At 39.8% G+C, this 20,819-nt stretch overlaps 5 protein-coding genes across 6 annotated transcripts in view; 2 read left to right on the top strand and 3 right to left on the bottom strand.

Moving 5' to 3' along the window:
- Positions 1 to 1,519: 1,519 nt before the first annotated feature.
- On the top strand, positions 1,520 to 4,545 carry nkx2.5 (NK2 homeobox 5). The gene is made up of 2 exons (XM_040015440.1): positions 1,520 to 2,039; positions 2,537 to 4,545. Exons 1-2 carry the CDS (start codon positions 1,691 to 1,693, stop codon positions 3,148 to 3,150), a joined length of 963 nt encoding a protein of 320 aa, XP_039871374.1. The 5' UTR covers positions 1,520 to 1,690; the 3' UTR covers positions 3,151 to 4,545.
- Positions 4,546 to 4,674: 129 nt separating this feature from the next.
- Positions 4,675 to 8,731, bottom strand: bnip1a (BCL2 interacting protein 1a). The gene is made up of 6 exons (XM_040015441.1): positions 8,549 to 8,731; positions 7,230 to 7,322; positions 7,039 to 7,130; positions 6,853 to 6,957; positions 6,294 to 6,412; positions 4,675 to 6,105 (listed from the first exon to the last, which is right to left on the bottom strand). The coding sequence occupies exons 1-6, from the start codon at positions 8,627 to 8,629 to the stop codon at positions 5,909 to 5,911; spliced, it is 687 nt and encodes a 228-aa protein (XP_039871375.1). The 5' UTR covers positions 8,630 to 8,731; the 3' UTR covers positions 4,675 to 5,908.
- A 197-nt stretch (positions 8,732 to 8,928) lies between these two features.
- On the bottom strand, positions 8,929 to 10,823 carry atp6v0e1 (ATPase H+ transporting V0 subunit e1). 2 transcript variants are annotated; one of them, XM_040015445.1, is made up of 4 exons: positions 10,601 to 10,823; positions 10,051 to 10,098; positions 9,371 to 9,495; positions 8,929 to 9,276 (listed from the first exon to the last, which is right to left on the bottom strand). In XM_040015445.1, the coding sequence occupies exons 1-3, from the start codon at positions 10,702 to 10,704 to the stop codon at positions 9,402 to 9,404; spliced, it is 246 nt and encodes an 81-aa protein (XP_039871379.1). In that variant the 5' UTR covers positions 10,705 to 10,823; the 3' UTR covers positions 8,929 to 9,276; positions 9,371 to 9,401. The 2 variants fall into 2 exon arrangements, with proteins under 2 accessions (XP_039871379.1, XP_039871378.1); XM_040015444.1 differs by having other exon boundaries at positions 8,929 to 9,279; positions 10,601 to 10,821.
- A 2,590-nt stretch (positions 10,824 to 13,413) lies between these two features.
- rpl26 (ribosomal protein L26) lies at positions 13,414 to 17,847 on the bottom strand. Its single transcript, XM_040015443.1, has 4 exons — positions 17,736 to 17,847; positions 16,897 to 17,068; positions 16,662 to 16,802; positions 13,414 to 13,579 (listed from the first exon to the last, which is right to left on the bottom strand). The coding sequence occupies exons 2-4, from the start codon at positions 17,062 to 17,064 to the stop codon at positions 13,451 to 13,453; spliced, it is 438 nt and encodes a 145-aa protein (XP_039871377.1). The 5' UTR covers positions 17,065 to 17,068; positions 17,736 to 17,847; the 3' UTR covers positions 13,414 to 13,450.
- Positions 17,848 to 17,970: 123 nt separating this feature from the next.
- ppp2r2ba (protein phosphatase 2, regulatory subunit B, beta a) overlaps positions 17,971 to 20,819 on the top strand; it is a 43,110-nt gene continuing 40,261 nt past the window's right edge. The window contains exon 1 of the mRNA XM_040015438.1: positions 17,971 to 18,948. Coding sequence (XP_039871372.1) covers positions 18,870 to 18,948 — 79 coding nt within the window. The 5' untranslated portion in view covers positions 17,971 to 18,869. The remainder of the gene's footprint in view (positions 18,949 to 20,819) is intronic.

Below are 20,819 nucleotides of genomic sequence, written 5' to 3'. Positions count from 1 at the left end.
CAGAATAAGTTAGTATCCAGTAGGACTGGGAGTTTCACTTAATTCTGCATGCATGTTCATAATATGGCTCCTTTCTTTAAATCTCTTTTTGCAATTAATGCTATAAAAAATATGGAAACGTTCATTCTGACTGCGCATGGGCAGCCTAAATTAATCATGTCGAAAACGTTTCCATCACGTTCTGAGCCTCCCCGAAGCGCGTTTACTTTATTTAACCAATTATTACGACAAGAGCCGGGCCAGTGTTGACTCTCGCTGGGCCCGAGAAAGATTTTATGGCCATTCATCAGCTCGCGAGGCGCACAAATAGTCTTTAAAACTATAAACACAATCGCTGGATCGGGGACGGGGGGACCCATTTACCCCGTGGCTGCGCTAAACGCTTAAGATAAAACAAACGATAATACTGTCTGTCTCCTGTGACCGTCTCCACAGGCATTAATAGGAGGTTTAGTGCCAATGGTGCGAGGGGGAACCCATGTAGGTTACGCGTCATTACGCACAGCTGTCTCTATTTCACTGCTGACAGCTGAAGTCATATTGCCCAAATTATCATTGTTAAATTAAGAACTAAATGATTGTATGCTTAATTGATATCTCAGTGCGCCTGTATTTAACAGGACAGAGAAGATGCACAGAAAATTTAAACCCGGCTGAACGAATTGGGACTTTCTGACTGCCATAAGACAAAAGTGTCACACATGACACTTTTTTAGGATAACCCGGCCTGCAGCTTGGGTGGGAGCTTGTTGTCATCTGTTATCACGTCCCGATAAGACAGACAGCGTCTCCAAAAATCTCTTAGAGGCAGACAGCAGAGTGTGTCAATCCTGGTTTCAGGTTCCTTGTTCAGGGACCCAACCTGTTGTCTGCTTCCCTCCTTCTTGACGCTTGTCTGCTCTGTTTCCCCTCAGAAGAGCCACGGGCCGACACCCAAAGCACACACGCGCAGACGACCATCTAGGCGCATTAATGGATTTTGATTCCACCCAGAAAGTTAAACAATGCAAGTCAGTGGTCGCTAATGCAAGTTTTTGATGTGTATGTCAGATAAATTATTTATTTGGTACTTGAAGACCTGTATAAACATCCGGAGCTTGTATTGTGCGTAATGGACTACAGCAGTGCTAAACACTATCCGGCGAGATGGATACTTCATTTAGAAGCTTTATAAACCAGTGACATCCTCAATCAAAGCACAATAAGATGTGTTTCTCCAACAGGATGAAAGGATGTACTGATTTAGTGGGATATTTACAGCAATCCTATTTGCTCTGGGCAGAGTATAAAGGCTGGTTAAGCAGGCTACTTTGCTGCAAATTAAGAAATAGGCCTATGACCAACATCAGGCCTAACATGCAACCTACCAGACATCACTTTACGTCAGTAAATGGGAGTACCAGAGCTCAAGGTCCCACTGGATCCCCCGTCCCTCCCTCATTCTCTGCGTCACTGAAAGGAGGGAGAGAGAGGGGCCAAGAAAAAAGTTTGGAGTCAGAGTTGACATTCGAAATGCACACTTCACTCAAGAACAGTCCGGTATACCAAACTTATACGTAAATCCATTACACACTGTCAAGAAGGAAAGGTGGGTTTTTTTGTTTGGGGTTTTTTTTTTTTTTTTGGTGACTTCTTTTTGGCCTCCATGTGACAGATTAACAGATTATTTTTCTTTTTCTGGTTTTTGACAATGTTTCCCAGCCCTAGCACGTCCACTCCCTTCTCTGTTAAGGATATATTAAACTTGGAGCAGACTCATGACGTTCTGGCGTCTTCTTTGGACGATTGTTCTCGCATGGACTGCTGCACCGTGGCGACATCCTCCTCCTCCTCTTGTATGCTGGGCCGAATGAAGCAGGAGCCTCTCCGGGACATCTCGTCCACCGCCGCCTCGCTTCTTGTAGAGGACACACACGACTCCAGAGCCGGCAGAGGCAATGCACTTAACTTTGCTTCTACCTTTTATGGCAAATCCCTCATGGAGATGGAAATAGATAAGGATGGAAAATCTGATGCGTTTGAGGGGAAAAGAAGAAAAGGTGAGCTGAAGAAAGAATTGTCTTTAGTTTGGAGGCCCATTAAACCTAGGCCTGGATACACATGTGCTTGATTTGAATAATGGCAGATTCTCTGAATGTTATCTGCACTAAAGCAATAAGTACCACAAGAAAGTATACAAGAAAAACGGGGGCTGCTGGACAAAGGCCCTAAAATGAAACCTTTGAAATTTAAACATAAATGAAAGTTGGTGAACTTTAATACTGATTTGAAAATTAATTTGAAAAATGTAATAAAATCCAAACTATCATTGACGTCTTTGGTATGAAATGACAAATCATAGCGTTGTGCGTAAATCATATTAGGAATGATTGGTCGCACGGATGGCCGGGCAATCTGCCCGAACCTGTGCCAATTATTATGATCGTTATAACAGCGCAAAATAAAAAATATGAATATAAATTCTAAAATCGTGAAGAATTCTAATCTAATTCAGTTATTTCTCTGTGCTTTTTCTGTCTGTGTTTGCCTTAATCAGGCGAATTCAGTGTTCCGTCAGAGTCTGTGGAGGACATAAAGGCCGATGATCAGGACCGGCCCAAGCCTCGGAGGCGCAGGAAGCCCCGGGTCCTCTTCTCCCAGGCACAGGTGTACGAGCTGGAGCGCCGCTTCAAACAGCAGCGGTACCTTTCGGCCCCGGAGAGAGATCACCTCGCCGGTGTTCTCAAACTCACCCCGACGCAGGTGAAGATCTGGTTCCAGAACAGGAGGTACAAGTGCAAGCGGCAGAAGCAGGACCAGAGCCTGGAGATGGTGTCCCTGCCGCCGCCCAGGAGGGTGTCGGTGCCAGTGCTGGTGAGGGATGGGAAGCCCTGTCTCGCGAGTGACGCGACCAGCTACAATCCTTCCTACAGTATGGGTCACATTAACCATTTTAGTTATAACAACTACACAGCCTTCAGCAACTACACCGGCTCCAGCTGCAACACGAACTATGCGTGCAATTACCCCGCAGCCGCAATGCAGACTATGCAAGGTACCTCCAGCAACGGCAATTACATGAACTTTGGGGTAGGGGATTTCAGTAACGTCCAAAACACATACTCCTCCAGTAACGGGGTGTCTTCCTTACACGGCATTAGGACGTGGTAAACAAGAGAAGAAGAAGAAAAAAAGATGTTAATTTACCTTAATAGTATTTTATGACTGCATGCGTGTATACCAACGAATTAAAACATTGAGGAGTTTGTGTAATTTACTTATATTTGATGAATTATTTCTCGTAGTTTCCGTTTGAGTTCAGCACCAGTTTTTCTCTAAACGTGTTACATTTTAAGTTATTTTCAGCGCACATTTAATTTGAGCGAAAAACAAAATAATAAATGCCATTTTTTAATTTTAAAAATTGCCAGATTTCACTTTCTATTTTTCCATACCTTCCTTAAGGTGGTTATTACATATTTCTTTTTACGAAAAGTATTTTCGGTGGAAAACAAAACAACTTACAACTTAATTATATGATATAATTGTATATGTATTCTATATTATTATTGTTACTACCATTATTATTATTATCATTAAAATTTTTAGCATACAACCACGTCCTCATCGTGTCTGTTTTGGCTCTGTTATCTAACTGTACATCACAAACCCCCCACAAGAATTCAACTAAATCATCCAATAAAAAAACGATAATTTTAACAGCACATATAATGCACACCTGTGGGTTATATACTGGTAAACATGCATAAAAATAAAATAAAAAATCTGACATCTATCAAACCACCCCATGGTTTGTTTCTGGTTAAACTGCTCAAGTACCTATTAGAAAGCTTCATTCAGTAGGCTTCAACAAGGTAAAAGGTTGTTAAATGTTTACACTATTTTTACAACCCACTGTCAGCCGCATGTACTTTTTTACACACGTTTATAAGGTTGCTTTGACTAGCCGTGACCTTGACCTTTTAAAACGTTTCAAACTGGGTTCCAATACGGAAAACCTGAAACGAATGATCAGTTTTTTATGTAGATAAATTTTATATGAATTATTTCTTCATCTTCTCTTTGTTCCTGAAAGTCAATAGTCTTATTCCCTGAACTTGGAAACATGGTGGCAAATACAAGGTGTGACCAGATCAAAGATATGTAACTTTTTATGGACAGTACACTGGATTACTGAAAATTACTGTAATATAACCTTTCGCTTTTTATTGTAACACAACTGTTACTCTCCAACTGAACATACACCCAGTATCAAAATGATGTATTAAATACTAACACTACCAAAGCTCTATAAAGTCAAATTTACTAAATGAATGTGAAGTTGCCGAGGTCTCCCATTAGCCACCCGATCCCCGTGTTTACACCATCAGTGTGGTGTCGTGTACACTTCAGAGACCTCTGCCCACTTATCCAGATACAAACCCAAACACTCAATTGTCAGTATCTTGGTGCTAAATGCAAGAATGGCCCAATTTGCTTGACAGAGAGCCAAAGGCTTTGTCTAAGTGTGCGGCTATACGAACAGGCTGGAAATTGGCTCTGTCCAACTGCCGCCACTTTACACAAGTAAGAGATGCTTAGGCATCTCTCAGGTCTCTTCACACATACTCTATTGTCTGCTATCTTACTGTAAACAATACAGTGACAAATGCACATTTGAGACACACTAAAGAAGACGGGAGCCACTGTGTTTATTAATAATTAGCGATGACATTTACAAATAATAAAAATGAAACAGCAATGCCAGGCAATTGCCCAAAGGGTGGCAAGGTCATGTGGCTTCTCTGGCCACCCTCTCCTCTGTAGTGTTGAAAAGGGAACGTCAGATAACAGCGCCACACAAACCTAAAAATATCCCTCACCCTCCACTCACGCTGGAAAGGGAGAGGGAAACAGGTTGGAATAATCTGCTTTTCCAGGTCTTATCTGAAGAAAGGCAGGGCTGCATGCTGTCCTATCTCTGCCAGTGTGAACACTGCTGGTGCTTTTCGGAGCTTTTCTGCTCTGCTGCAGAGCCACGCCGGCAGAGACGGAGCAGACTGCATCCAGTCTTACACTTAATAAAGGGTTTTTTTTTTTACTTTGATTTGCATGCCAAGTGAATAAACATAGGGACAGTTAGAAGTGTATATACAGCCTACAAGAGCTGTTCAAGTAGGAAAACACAGTGAGGAGTGAGTGCAATTGAGCCTGAATAATAATAAAGTTAAAAAGTACTTAAATATTCTTTTCACATAAACAACATTAATTCATCATTACGGTGTACAGTAATGTAAGTTGCACAGTGCATTCCGACAAATAGCATTTACATATAAAGCTGGAACGTTATCAACAGTAATTGTGGGAAACTGGATTGTGGTAAATGGCTTGGTTTCCACTGGTGATGCAAAAACATGTACAGGCCTTGTTTTGATCCCAAATATATATGTCTGTAATATAATGTCATTACATAGCATTTTTTGCCTTGAATTAACAGTAATTAATAGCATTGCATGCTACTTTAATAGTTCAGTGATTGACTTGCCAATAAAAAAAACTGTTGAAGCTAAAAATGACTTTTCTTTTTTCCAAATGAAACCATGATATTACTCATACTGTACCATATTTCATGTTTCATAATAATCAGCAAACAAGTTTCCCTCACACAAAGACACGTTTTACATCCTGAAGCCAAAATATTTTTTTTCCTTTAGTCTGCCTCTGAGCTGCAGGCCTGTAGGTTGCTCTCCCTCTGCATGGACAATATTTCACTCTCAGCAGCGTCTCAGTTCAGTCAAGTAAGCAGTTCGCATTCCGCCGTGCAGACGCCGTAATGCGTCTAGCATAGCACGCAGCATTCAGAGTTGTTTAAATCATTCCCACTGACTATGGAAAGTACCATTCATGCTCACGGGAGAACCCTTCTGGTCTACAGGAAGGGGAACAGTCTCTTCTTTAGGATGTAGAGCACTGTTGCGAGAAACAGAGCTAACGCCAGGAAGATGAGCAGCTTGTCGGTGAGCTCCCTCCGGTTGTACTTGGTGATGAGTTTTCTCCCAATCTGAATGGTCCCTGTCATGGTCTTAAACTCATCATTTGTCTCTTGGATCGTTCTGGAGGAGGTTGCTTTAAACAGAAAAGAAAAAAAATGTGGGGCTACACATTTGTCACTGATATAAATAGACATTTTATTCCGAGCGTGTGCATTAACACAGTGTAACCTGTTAAATTACTCTCAGTAAACAAGAATGCTTTAATGCCATTTAAAATTAAACAAGTATATCAAAACAACAGGATACTGTTCATTCACCAACCTAGTGACGTTATGGTCTCCTCGCTCTGCTGAACTTGCTGGGCCATCATTCGGCTGATGCTCATAAGATTTTCGGTGATGTCGCTGGTGGTCTGGGCCAGACCCTCTTTGGTCATCTTCCTGATTTAAAAAGAATGCATGCAAACAGAATGCATCACATAATAATAATAATAATAATAATAATAATAATATTTTTATCTCTTTATTTGAAAATAAAGAGATAAATAAATAAAAGCGATACACAGCAATACAAGTTAAAAACACAATAACAAGTTAAAAACATAATAAAAGTTAAAAACAATAAAAAAAATTTAAAACTAAATGGCATAGAATTAAGACATTTAGGATAGGGTGAACAAGTGGGTCTTCAACTTAGCTTTAAAAACCTCCACCGAGCATGCCTGCCTAATATCTTGAGGGAGATTGTGCCACAAAAATGGGGCACGTAAAGAAAAAGCACGCTCCCCGATAGTCTTTTTTCTTTGCATTTAAGCAAACGTTGCTTAAGTGCAAAGCTGAGATTTAGTGGTCTTTAAATATTAGGACAATCTTCAGCTCACCTCTGTCTCACAGAATCATCAGCTCCATTAAGAAGGGCCTGCTTTTCCATGTTGTCGATTGTAAGTTTGCTGGCCAGGTTGGCTTTCCTCCAGGTTGTCTGGTTACTGCAAAAAATACAAAAAACAAAATTAATAAACTTTTATTAAGTAGGCTTTTAAAGTGTTAAAGTGGGCTAAAGGCATTACCTGAGCATCTGTTTTCTGTGGCCTTCTACCTGAGTCATCAAGGCTTGCTTGTCTGACTCTTTGTCCTGCTCCATTGCCATCTGCTCCAAGTCCTAACATGGAAGCAAAACAACCACAAGGGCTTACAATTAAAAGAAAAAAAAAGTTCAAGCAACCAATGCACAGCCTATTAATTGGGAAAAATCTCTCACCTGAATCCGTAGTCTTAAGCTGAGGAAGTTCTTTTTCACTTCTCCATTTAATTCTGTCAGCTTGCTTTGAGGGCCTGTGCACTCACTGATATCCTGGTAAAATGTTGAACCAAGGATAAAAGTCATGACATTTCATTGCTACACTGCTGTTACTGTTCACATGTTGAAACGACAGCTGTTCTGCATATTAACACTGCTTTCTCAAGCTGAACTGTGGAATTCGCACTGTTTTAGACCTCCTCCTCACCTTTTAACTATTTTCACTTTTTCCTGCAAAGCGGATTTTCTTTTAATGTGTTTATTTATCGGCACTTCCCCCCAAATTAACCAGGTTTCTAATATTTTTTGACAAGTTTTGCAGAATAGAGTTTAACTTACCCATTTATATTTAAATATGCTCTAAAATCATTTTAAAATATGAATAGTTTCTACCAAATATGGTCCTACACTGCCTTGTGCTTACTAGTGTTGCAAAAGTGAGACACTTGATCCGGTACATGTTTGGAAAATAATGCTTGATTTTCCAGCGTGCCTTTTATTGAATTGCTTTTCTGTCCATTGACTACTTGAAAAAGATTAACGAAGGTACATTTTTATTTAGGTCCATAAGTTACATTAATCCTTCGTTTAAATGAAAACATCTAAATACCTGCTGCCAGAAAGATTTTTTTTTTTACACCGATAAACAGGTTGTAGTCAACAGGAATTAAAAACATAGAGAATAAAGAAATAAGAAACATTGCAAATATTTCTTAGCCTCTTGGCCACATCTCTCCTACAAAAAGGAGCTGTTTAATCTCAATCTCAATTTTCTGAATCTAAATAGTTTTCTATTATTCATGATAGAAATATTTAACACATTAGAGCTTTAAGTTATTTTAAACAGTTTAAATACAGGTGATGTACCAAAAAGTGATCTCAGATGTGTTTTTATGGCAAGTATTCGTTTTGCTTATAATGTAAACGGGCTGCAGTCAACGGGATTTATGAAGGGGTTATATATAAAATAAAGAAGTGACCTGTTTTGGGAGGATCATCATTTGGTATATACCGGAAATCACTAGTTAGCGCAACACAACACCGGCTGGTTATCTACATTATTATTACAACATCTTGTTCATAAAATCTTGGCTGAAAATATTCTTTTTTTACAGCCTCTTTGTAACTTTGATAGAAAATGTTCCGGTGCAGGCTTTCGGAGACGGTCGCTACACCTCATAAAATCAGGCCAAGTTAATACAACTCCGCTATGTGACACGCTCAAAAAATAACGTGTCCCGTCGCAGCACTAAGCAGTCTTACCAAAGAAATATTCGCACCTGGATGAGAGCTTTAATTTCCAAGTCATATTTGAGTATTTCTTGTTCGCATATTCGGACGTGGACATCTGACGACGCCATGTTGCCAACGTAGCCGGCTGGAGCTACGGAAAGCAAAGAGGCCAATTTGAAGTCCGTACGTCAACGTCGCTGTTTGACGTGTTTTGTTACGCAAAAAACGTCGTTATCAATAATGACTGCATGAAAAATGTTTTATGGGGTCATTTTTTTCAGATAAACTACAAAAAAAACAACAGCATTTTCTATGCCCTATGAAAATATTATTGTGACATAAATGTGTTTAATGTGTAGATGACTTTCAACATAATTATGTAGAAAGGAACACTTATATATTTGAAAAAATATATAATTACAAACAATTATGGATGAATGATTTGTTTATTAATTTATTAATTATCTGATGAACCAGCTGACACAAACTTCACACATACACACACACACTCACACAACAACTGCTATCCATGCTAACAATATTGTTGAACACAATGTACATAATATATAAACAAAACTGCAACAAGGAAATGTTACTTTAATTTAGGTCACAGCACATCCACACAGATCTCACAGCCCTTTGGGAGTCATTATATACACAAGGCACTGGTGCCACTCAATAATCATACAGGGTTCAGAGTTTTAAGGCAATTGGGGACAACTGATCTCTGCAATGGCAAACATCCACTGGTGTGCAGCACTGCAAGGTCGTCCTGCTGCTGAGAGAATAATAACACAACATTAGACGAGAGGCATCCAAGTATTAATATATTATGTAAAAGTAGCATGTAGATATAGTCTTAAGCTTACCTTAAGGGTTGGGAGCCCTAGCGAAGGCAAATTAAGGCCAGTGATAGCGCAGGTACCAAATAACATCAGTGGACAGGCTAGGCCCAAACAGCGGGTTCAACTGGGCCAGAATGGCTATCAACCAGCTGGGTGAACAGAGAGGACACCATCAAGATCACAAACAAAACACTCACTTCATGTTCTCTAACAAAAATGTCATCTTGAATGAACACCACGGTTTGTCACAACACTGCAACCAGCTCCTGGGTTTATTATAACAGCATCAAGCTTGGGGGGCATTTGGGAGATTAACCTCACATGGCTGCAACGCTACTGTGACTATACTGCCCCCTTTTGTCTGCCAGCATGCAACATAACACCAGATGCATTCAAAACTGTGAATGTAAATAATTTATGACTTAAATAAGATACGCATAGTCTGCTTTATTTTCAAGCAACGTGCATCCGTTAACTTGGAGCAACAGAAGAGGACCAATTTGTAATTATCCAAATGCATTAATCACCTATCAAGAAGATAGTTCTCCTCTTATATTTAACTGACTGCTCACTTCAGCCATTTATATTATAGGCCTGATTCATTGCAGGCTTCCTCTATTGTTTTTAGATATATATAGTACCACTGTGTGTGTGTGCCTGTCTGTGGAAAAAAAAAAAAAGGAATCCGGATGGTGAATACTTACAAAAGGTAACAGCAGACTGCAGTTAGCACCAGCATCGTCACTATCACACTGTGGGAAAAAATAATATAATTTTTAAATATATACACAGCACATCTAATATTTAATGTCTGCGAGTTTTTGGATTTAAAACACATCCAGCCATTCATCCACATTCACGAGCTGGACCTCGTGATGCAACTGAAAATCAGACAAATAAAGGAAGTTGTACTAACTTTGGCATTTTTTCCAAACATCGAATCCATTAATGGTCGTATTATGTACTGAAATACAAGAGCAGGATTCACTGCCAAGGGATGTGAGGAACTTTAGCACGAAGCCAGAGTAAAATTAGCTTTAGTTAGCTAACTCTTAAGTTTTAGTAACTAGAGTAGCTAACAGGGTTTAAAGGTGATATGTAAGTGTAATAAACAGCTTTACACAACGCCAACAGTAAATTTAGCTCACGCACACTTCACCTGTTTGTATAAAAACTAAGAAAATAATACAACGTTGACATAAAAACCTTCCGTAAACTCCTTATAGCCAGCCGGAGCTAAGCTAACCAACTTACCCTCTGTTTGGTCCTTTGGGGATAAACCAAGGCACAATTCCTCCAACAATACCCCAGAACACAGTCATCACGGAAATCGCGATCGCAAACGAAGTTATTGCCATTGTGAGTTTAGTCTAAAAACACAAGACTTCAGAGGTATAAACTTTCAACTAAATGTATGCTGCCCAGCCGACGACGACACGCAGAAGGCAACACGTATCACATGACTGTGAACCAGAGAAAGAGGAAGTGGAGGGACTGCACTGCAAATTTCAAAGTGCTTGTGTTGTGAAACGTTTTCATTAATTCTTAAATTAAATAAATGGCGAAAAGTATTTGCGTTTTAACCCAACTTTTATTTGTGGTTATATTCCATATGCATAAAATGAAGCGGGCAAACTGGAAGACAAACTGTGCCATATTTATGTTTATTTCTACTACATTTCTCTCATTAACGTGAAAAATAGTATATGAATATTACACATTGTTATACAGGTGAAACTCGAAAAAATAGAATATCGTGCACATGTTCATTTATTTCAGCAATTCTACTTAAAAGGTGAACCTATATTAGGTTCACCTTTTAGATATTTCAAGCCTTTATTTATTACAATTTTGTTGATCGTGGCTTACAGCTTATGAAAAACCTAAATTCAAAAGCTCAGAAAATTTGAATATTGCATGAAACCAATAAAATAAGGATTTTAAATAGAGAAATGTCAGACCTCTGAAAAGTATAATCATGCATATGTACTCAGTACTTGGTTTGGGCCCTTTTGCATGAATTACTGCATCAATGCAGCGTGGCATGGATGCTATCAGCTGAGGTGTTATGGAAGACTAGGATGCTTCAATAGCAGCCTTCAGCTCTTCTGCATTGTTCGGTCTCACGACTCTCATCTTTATCTTGGCAATGCCCCATAGAGAATCTATTGAACCAGGTTTTAGTACGTTTGTAGGTGTGGGCAGGTGCCAGGTCCTGCTGGAAAATGAAGTCAGCTTCAGCTTCAACAGCTGCCTTGACTCTGGACTTAATAAAGCACAGTGGACCAACACCTGCATGCCTCCCCAAATTAACACAGACTGTGGAAACTTAACACTGGACTTCAAGCATCCTGGATTGTGTGCCTCTCCATTCTCCCTCCAGACTCTGGGACCTTGGTTTCCAAATGAGATGCAAAATTTTCTCTCATTACAAAAGAGGACTTTGGACCACTGAGCAACAGACCAGTTCTTTTTTTCTTTATCCAAGGTGAGACACTTCTGACATTATTGTTCAGGAGCGGCTTGACAAGAGGAATATGACATTTGAAGCCCAAATCCAGGATCCGTCTGTGTGTGGTGGCTCTTGATGCACCAACTCCAGCCTCAGTCCACTCCTTGTGAAGGTCCCACACACTTTTGAATGACCTTTCCCTGACAATGCTCTCCAGGCTCTGGTCATCCCTGCTGCTTGTGCACCTTTTTCTTCCAAACCATTCCCTTCCACATAACTTTTTATTAATGTGCATTGATGCAGAACTTTGGGAACATCCAACTTCTTTTGCAATTATCTTTTGAGGCTTTCATTCCTTATGAAGGGTGTCAATTATGGTTTTCTGCACAGCTGTCAGATCAGCAGTCTTCCCCATAATTGTGATTCCTACTGAACCAGACTGTGAAACCATTTAAAGGCTCAAGAACTCTTTGGAGATGTTTTGGATTAATTAGTTAATCAGAGTGGGACACTTTGAGCCTACAACTGGACCTTTTCACAATATTCAAATTTTCTGAGCTTTTGAATTTGGGGTTTTCACAAGCTGTCAGCCACGATCAACAAAATTTTAACAAATAAAGGCTTGAATTACCTCACTTTGCATGTAATGAGTCTTTATTATATATGTTTCACTTTTTCAGTAGAATTACTGAAATAAATGAACTTTTGCACGATATTCAAATTTTTTTGAGTTTCACCTGTATATCTTTTTTTCATTCAATAGTTAGCCTCTCCTCCTATGATGTTTTATTTTCGCTAAATTTAATGTAAAATTTCTTGCAAAATCTATTTTTTTCTTCTTCCCTCTCAAACACTGTCAGAGATGGCAGCAGGAACCCAGAGGCATTCAGTGAGGAGCAAGAGGTCACTGAATTACCTGCTGTCCATCACGGTCATCACAGTCCTCTCTGCAGAGCTCATTCATCAGCTCGTTTAAAACCAAATTGGTTTCCTACTGTTCTCTATAAAACAGCTCTTCTTCTGTGACAGGTGAACACTCCTGTCAGGATATAAGATTTCATTTTTATCCTTTATCCTGCTGCCTTAAAAGCAATTTCCTTTGCAGGATCCATAAAGTATATTAATCTGGATCTGTTAGAGCAAATGCTGGGTTTCCATATTTCTGCTTAAATGCTTTGAAATATTTTTTCGTTTCTTGCACAGTATTTTGGATTTTCACCTCATCATTTCATAGTGAAATCAATTAACATAGAAGCTGAGGTGGTGTGTAGTCAGTCACACAAATTTCCTTGCCTGTAACAAAACTACACTCATATTTGCAGTTAATTGTGCAATTAAAGAACATTTCTTTGTGTAGTTCACTTTTAACATCTTTAAACAATAAAATTATGCAATTTTGGCCACAGCTTGTTTTTAATTAAGCAGCAGCACTAGCCAATTCATTACTTTCCTTATAATATAGTGTGCTGTTTAGAGATATGAACATGACTTTGAAGGCATACAGTATACCCAAGTGTTAATTTCCATAAAAAAGACAAGCATGTTCAAAATAAAACATTAAAAAACATTCCCGAGTTTAGGGCGTTACAATGAAAATATGACAGACAACATGAGGTCCATTTACAGAGTTTATTGATAGCAAAAGATCATTTTCACTCCTGCATCTTCTCAATGGTCTCCTCCTTGTATTTGCCCTTCTCCTTTCCATCAGCGCGAGACTTGGCCTTGCGCTCCAGGATCTTCTTGCGGTCTTTGTCCAGCTTTAGCCTGGTGATGACCACCTGCAGACACAAAAACATCTTGGTAAACAAACATGTATTCTCTCATGGATACATCAGCAATATGTCTGAAATTACCTCTTTAATAAAATTAAACAAAAAGACATTGCTTAATAATTGAAACATTTCCCCACTGTTTTTGTAACCAAGGATTATCTTTTAATCTACAAGGAAAATCTTGCTTTTCCAGTTTACGTTAAAAAAATAAATAAAAAATTGAATCAAAAGGGACATGCTGAAATTCAAATATAATCTTAATTCTTCTTAAATTACCAATGTTCCGCATCTAAAATGTCACATGCTCTCCCATTAGCTCTGTACTTGCTTCAGCTATCCACCACCAGTGTTTACAGATTTACAGAACTGACAGAAAGAGGTTTTTTTTTTTTTTTTTATAAATACGCTGCCCCTGCTTCCTGGAATAATCTGCAGAAGGAACTGAAATTATCAGAATTGGTTACCTTGGGAGAGTTTAAGTCTGTCTTAAAGGAACGAGAGAACAGCTCTTTTACTCGGTGTGATTGTTTTTAATGATCTGTTATTGTATATTTTACACATGTTGGTATGGGATATTGTATTTGTTTTAAATGTTATATACCTATGTGGTATGTGATTTTTGTTGCCATGATGCCAGGTCTCTCTTGGAAATGAGATTTTTAAATCTCAATGAGATTTTTTACCTGGATGAATAAACGACTAATAATAAAAAAAAAAATTGGAAGTTTAATGCATTACACTGCAATTTAAAACTGAACAGCATCAGCAAATTAAAAAAAAAAAAAAAAGAAAAGAAAAAAAAATCTATAATCCAGCTAAACCAGAGCAACTGCACTTCACAAAATGTTATTTGGTCACTTTGATTTTTCAATTTCAGTGCACAAAATACCAAGTGTCAGAGTATGATGAAACACTGTTTCAAATACCAAGTGAAATTTCTCTCAGTCTACCTGTAATCAGAATTTAGGGTGTGCACCCGGGAGCAGGATTAAGACATCATAATTAGTTAATAATAATAATAAATTTTATTTATGAGCGCCTTTCAAGTCACCCAAGGACACTTTACAATAGGATAAAACACTTAGTAAAACAATGGCAGAATAAGAACAATAAAACAAAAGCACAAGATAAAATTAACAAACAGTGGATTCACAGTGAATATGCAGATTTGAACAGATGGGTTTTGAGTTGGGATTTAAACTGGGGGAGAGAACCAATGTTTCTTATTTCGGGGGGCAGAGAGTTCCACAGCCTGGGAGCAGAGCAGCTGAAAGCTCTGCTTCCCATGGTGGTGAGGGGGAAGGAAGGTACAGCAAGCTGGATAGAAGAAGAAGAACGAAGTGAACGGGCAGAACAGGTGGTGGTTAACAGGTCAGAAAGGTAAGGAGGAGCGAGGTTATGAATGGCCTTGAAGGTGAGCAGAAGTAGTTTGAAAATTATCCGGAATTTCACAGGGAGCCAGTGAAGTTCCTGAAGAACAGGGGTGATGTGCTGGTAGGAGGGGGCTCTGGTGATAATGCAAGCAGCAGAGTTAGAAGTTAGAAGCAAATCTTAGCCCAACAGGCAGCTTTACACACGTGTAATATAGAAACCTTAAGTCTGGCTTAGATATGGCATCTTCTTATATCTAGTAATCCTAGACTGTCCACAAAGGAAGTCCTTAGTGAGTTGCTGGTGCATAGTGAGCTTTGGTGTCATTTGGGTTCGTTGTAAAGCTTCCTTTTTTTTCCTTTTTTTTTTTTTTGAAAACACTGCAGCCTCACTGGAGACGTGAGTTGGTCCCTTGATAAATTAACTTCAGGAACATAGGGATTTCCCAATAGCACAGTGGGATACTACCGCAGCAGTTGAAAAATTCTCCATAATAAAAATGTTTACTTGTTTTGACTTCTTCTTTACCAGCACTAATGCAGTGATTGAGTCTTGAAAACGTATCAATTTAGCAGCAGACTACAGCGACTGGACAACACCCAGTATCCAGATTTAAATGGGTCTAAGGTGGCATTGAAGTGCAATGAGCAGAATAAGATACATCAGAGTCACCCTTATTTGGTTTGTGCATAACAAGTAAGGAATTTGACTCCACTTTACTTTGCTCTCTGCATACATGTGCAGAGAGTATGCCAACGACATCAACCATAACACCAGCTTACAATGTCCAGATCACAACACACACCACCTTTGGCAACTACCGTCCCACACAACAACAACTAGTAAAGTAGTCTGTCCGACTGCAGGATGAGAGAGTCAAGAACCTGAATGCTATTGAAGATTACAACAGTAGTGACTGGGGCCCTACTCATGGAAGCAGATTTAGCAAACATCCCTCAGTTTGTTAATCCAGACATGAGGAAAATGCTGGAATCCCATGATCCTATGATTCTGGGTGTCAGAGCTCCACTGATGGCTTCCTTTACATTTTTTCTACTCATGCATGTGCTTAACTCAAGGTGAACACTCAAGTTCAATGAAGATATTCTGATCAGCTGTTCTGGAACCAAAATCTTTAGCAGTTAACAGCAATCTGGTAAGCAGACAACAAAAAGTGAATGATATTTGTCGACTTTGAGTGATGTAACTGTTATCAATGTGAAGTAGGTGGGACCCCTCACACTTTCAGACCAGTGACTGAAAAGACTACCACAGAATGAAGAATACTGCTAAAAGGCACAACGCGACAATTGTTTTCAGTGTGGACACAGCTTAAGAGTTGCAGATCTTAGACTTAAACTCAAAGTTTATATATAAATTGTATTTGTTGAACATGCTTCTTGGAACAGGGCTCTGAGCCAGCTGTTAGGAAAAGAAACAAACATCAAGAGCTAAAATACCTCAACTTTCAGAATTACAATAGATAAAACACACTAAGAACCCAAAAATACCCAAGAAATACTTATATAGCTACACTCCACATTGAATTTGTGTTGATCAGTTTAAGAGCTTGTGACATGAAAAGCTCAAGACTACATCTCTAAGGTCCACTTCCTGACACAAACAAACAGATATGAAGCCAGTAAGCGCCATGTGTGACTATACCACGGAACAAGTCTACTCACACAAACTCAGTATCTATTCAATTACGTCTCACCTTGCTGGGGTGGATGCCGACATGGACTGTTGTTCCATTGGCCTTCTCTCTCTGCACACGCTCGATGTAGATGACATACTTTTTCCTGTAGACCTGGACTACTTTGCCAATCTGCTGGCCTTTGTAGTGTCCACGGACAACCTGTATGTAAATACACAAGCAGGTCAGACTAATCCGCCTAACATGTTGCACATTAGGTATGAAAAAGAACCCCTCACAAAACAAACCACATTACCTGGACTTCGTCATCTTTGCGGATGGGCATGGACCTCACGTTGTATTTCTGGCGGAGCTCCTTAGACAGGGGGGAAGACATGATCTTCCTCCTGATGTGTGAGGGGGCATTGAAGTGCCTCTTACGGTTCTTGCGACGGGAGGATGTTACAAAGGGATTGAGCTTCATGATGCTGTAAAGAAACAAGTAATGGCACATTGACAAACCCAGGGGATAAAGGCTGCACTTGCTTGCAAAACAGTCCACTCAAATTGTGGATCAGGATCGACAGTTTTAAGAAAATATAAGAATGTAGGGTTAAAGTACACACTACCATCTTTCGACACCACATAAAGCAACTGAGAACCCAAACCTAGAATGTCCACTATGTGTGTTATTTTGCTGTACTAGGTACCTGGCTAGGTTGTGCTACGTTTTAAAGGCGACTATTAAGCTAGCTCAAGTAGTTAGCATAAGATAGCCGTCAGACCGAAGCGGGATTTTTCTGCAACATAAACTCGGTACAGTGGTTGAACAAACTACACACTTCCAAAAAAATGTTTTTAAAAGCCCATTACAGTTACAGAATGTAAAATAGGTCAAATATTAAAGGCTAGCACCAGGAGTAGAGCTGCTTCACTATCGCTAACCGACATGCGGATACTGAAGGACCTAACAGGGAGACCAACTACTGACAGCGTTTATTTAGTAATCCATCGTCAACACGAAGCCAATATTCGATGATTTTTAATTGTACTGAAGTATATGTGGGGTTTACACTTGTATACGGACACACAGTGGTATTAAAAGCAGGATGGATAACGATAACTTTGGCGAATTCATCTGCCGGGAATTCTTACCCTGCCTTTGCTCCTCTATGGCCGGCGGAAAAGAGACTCGCAAACTACTTCCGCTGGCATTAGTTCACACTCAAGTCTCGCGAGAAGTCAGTGTTTAAAATGATAACACAGATAAACGCAAGCGTAAACACAGAGGGGTCTGGCAAAGATGACACAATTTCGTCGTACTGAAACTTGTTTTAGTGCTGCGTGTGCTGCGAGGAGTTAAATTCGACTAAAAGAAGGTGACCGTTAAGATTTTTGTTCACCATAACAAATTTATTTTTTAAATAATGCCACGTAATAATTTTTAGTTGATAAAATTGCAGGGGCGTTTTTAGTAAACATGCACAACGATGTTTACTAGGTTTGTTTTTTGTGACGTTATAACTTGTGTTTTCTAGCTACATTAAATATTTCCACAAGATGGCGCTAAACTTAGTTAATCGGTAACCTGGTCTACAAACAAGTTTTGTCTATGATTCATCAAGTTCTGGGCTCTGTGCACCACACAACCCTCTTTTAGGCATCAGGGATAAGTGTGAGTAGCATCAATAGATCGGCAAAACACATGTTCTATCGGTAATACACACCCCAAAAAACATTCAGTGTAATTTCCAATCAAAGTATTTGCCCTTAGCTACATTTAATATAAAACAGACTACCAAATTTATAAGGCAAAACTTCCTGGCTCTCGCAGATGTAATTGCGCTTTTCCTGCTCTTTTTTTTTATTTTATTTAAACCCAAATACACTGAGAAATAAACACGAGGAGGGTGTTCACACCAGCAGACCACACATACATTGACCTCCCATGATAAGAGGACAGAAGCGACCCCCTGTCCTGCTCAGACAAACTCGCCCACATACACGGAGAGACCTGCCGAAGCGGAGACGCGCTGACACCGTGCGCTATTCGCTCCCCGGGTGAAGCGCAGATCTACCGGAGCTTACTGCCTGCCTGCCTCCCTGCCTGCCTGTGAAAAAGTGATGCTGTCATAGCCCCCCTGCACCGCGGACAGAGCCTATTTCACTCCCCCCTCCTCCTCTCCGAACCTCCCCGGATCCTCTGTGGCTGGCTGTCGGTGGCAGCAGTGCGGATGTGGAGCCCGCAACGCAGCGCTCTACACCCGTTAGCAAGCACCGGAGAAGAAGATGAAATGTTTTTCCCGTTATCTCCCGTATCTCTTCCGCCCTCCGAGCACCATCCTGTCCTCCACTTGCCACACCGAAGGTAGGGTGGGACGCTTAACCGGGGGTGGCTTTCACGGGTCTGTGAGTTGCTTAGTTTGTGCCTTGTGACATCAATGTTTTTATGCTGCTGCACATATGATACACATGTGCAGAAGTTAGGCTGGCCACTTGAAGGGCTAAGGCTTAACCAGTAGTTAACCCAGACCAATGCAGATTTGACACTATGCATGAAGTTGAAGGAGCCCTTTCTCAATTTCTGATGCAAATTATAGAAAGTGTTCCAAGGCTGTGTGTGTGTGTGTGTGTGTGTGTGTGTGTGTGTGTGTGACTGTGTCTTGTAAACAGCATCACTCCATTCGCATTTTGCTCCCTTTAAAGGTGTCAACACACAGGCCTACAGGATGCCAAGAGAGAAAGTCAGTTTGTGGAGTTGCATGACAAGTACCCACATTGCTCCTTACTCATGGTTCTCTCATTCATTCCACCAGCTCACACTGCCTAGATCACTTAATTCAAGAGCATCTAGGCATCTCCACATATCGCCCAAACCTCTCACATTCACCCATTCCAGTTATTCCTCTGGAGTCCCTGAAGTTAAAATGGTGAATTGACATGCCGTTAGACCGAGAAATGACTTCATAATCCTGTTGATTGTGCTGTCAGACACAGCCCAAGAGGGTCTGAGTGTTTGTATAACCAACCACTTACTAGGTCATAATGTGGAGACTGAGGCATTGCATTATTTAGCTTTGCATGGTTGCCCTCTTTCCTGTGTGCGCTCTGCCCTCAGCCTTCTGGTAGAAGGGAAGATAGTGTGATACACTGTACATCCCAGTATGTTGTGGGCATCAACAAGGTCTTTCACAGCATGTAGAGCTGACCTATATACTGTATATATTCACCAAAGAAGAAGAAGCACTTGAGGCTACCTACTCTTGCACTTTTTACATGTCTTCTCTATTTCATCACAGATCTTTCCCAGTCCTAAATTTCATTTTTCTCCCCCCCATCCTTCTGGCTAATTTAATCTTGATTAGCCATTAAAAGTATGAATATCAAACATTAATTACAGCACTTAAAGCGGCGTCAGATGTGAAATTATGGCTAACAGTTTGCCTCATAGCCAGTGCCAGTTTATTTTGTTTTTTGTTAGCTCTGATTGTGCAGTGGAAGTAAATCTGAGTGCATTTTGAACATATACCTGTTTCAAAGTCATTTAGATCTCCATCACACAGCTTTTGAACATTTAATCAGCACAAAAGTGACACAACACGTCAGATAAACATCAGTATCTGACGTCAATAAACTTCATCTTATTTATATCGGACACACTAATGTTGAATCTGTATAAAATCCAAGGTCCAAGGTTTAAAGTGTGTTTATCTAATACTGGATGCAGGGTATTAATGAGATCAGGAGCAATGCATTGCACAAAATGTGAATCACAACAAAATAACTTACAAAAAAGGTTTTTAACAAATGAGTTTGGAAAACATTTCTTTTATACTCAGAGTGTACATATGTGGATTTTAATAATTTTGTTATATTTATCTTGTAAAATATAAATTGACCTGCTTGTCCTGTAGCCTAGTTTCTCACCATGATCACATGGCGTAAATATGATAGAAATGTTTATCATTACTGCATTCGATCGCAAATACAACCCAGTTTGAGCTCCCTGATGTTAAGAGGTGCGGCCAACATACAAAATGTTTTTCACTGCCTTCACTCCAAGCTTGTTTACTCACTTTCTGAGTCTCCATCCCTCCGCCTGACATGAGAGAGTGGTATAATAGAGGAAGTGATAGATCAAGAAGAAGAAGAAAAAAACCACGGCTGCCTTGTTCAGCCTCAGTAATATGATACACGATCCTGTGCTGCTCCCTGTGTGAAGAAATATGAAACAGTTGT

This window comes from Simochromis diagramma, unplaced genomic scaffold (assembly GCF_900408965.1).
Source record: "Simochromis diagramma unplaced genomic scaffold, fSimDia1.1 OVJJ01000685.1, whole genome shotgun sequence".
In the NCBI taxonomy this organism is placed as follows: domain Eukaryota; kingdom Metazoa; phylum Chordata; class Actinopteri; order Cichliformes; family Cichlidae; genus Simochromis; species Simochromis diagramma.
Note: the sequence above shows the minus strand (reverse complement) of the source record. Positions and strands in the feature narration are given on the sequence as shown.

Coding starts and splice junctions, on each gene's coding strand:
- nkx2.5 (XM_040015440.1), top strand. CDS start 1,691: ATGTTTCCCAGCCCTAGCACGTCCACTCCCTTCTCTGTTAAGGATATA. Junction 2,040..2,536: donor TGAGGGGAAAAGAAGAAAAG/GTGAGCTGAAGA, acceptor TGCCTTAATCAG/GCGAATTCAGTGTTCCGTCA.
- bnip1a (XM_040015441.1), bottom strand. CDS start 8,629: ATGGCGTCGTCAGATGTCCACGTCCGAATATGCGAACAAGAAATACTC. Junction 7,323..8,548: donor AAATTAAAGCTCTCATCCAG/GTGCGAATATTT, acceptor ACATTTTACCAG/GATATCAGTGAGTGCACAGG. Junction 6,413..6,852: donor GATGATTCTGTGAGACAGAG/GTGAGCTGAAGA, acceptor TTTTTAAATCAG/GAAGATGACCAAAGAGGGTC.
- atp6v0e1 (XM_040015445.1), bottom strand. CDS start 10,704: ATGGCAATAACTTCGTTTGCGATCGCGATTTCCGTGATGACTGTGTTC. Junction 10,099..10,600: donor CCCAAAGGACCAAACAGAGG/GTAAGTTGGTTA, acceptor TTTTTCCCACAG/TGTGATAGTGACGATGCTGG. Junction 9,496..10,050: donor GCAGTCTGCTGTTACCTTTT/GTAAGTATTCAC, acceptor CTGTTCACCCAG/CTGGTTGATAGCCATTCTGG.
- rpl26 (XM_040015443.1), bottom strand. CDS start 17,064: ATGAAGCTCAATCCCTTTGTAACATCCTCCCGTCGCAAGAACCGTAAG. Junction 16,803..16,896: donor GCAAAGATGACGAAGTCCAG/GTAATGTGGTTT, acceptor ATTTACATACAG/GTTGTCCGTGGACACTACAA. Junction 13,580..16,661: donor TCGGCATCCACCCCAGCAAG/GTGAGACGTAAT, acceptor TTGTGTCTGCAG/GTGGTCATCACCAGGCTAAA.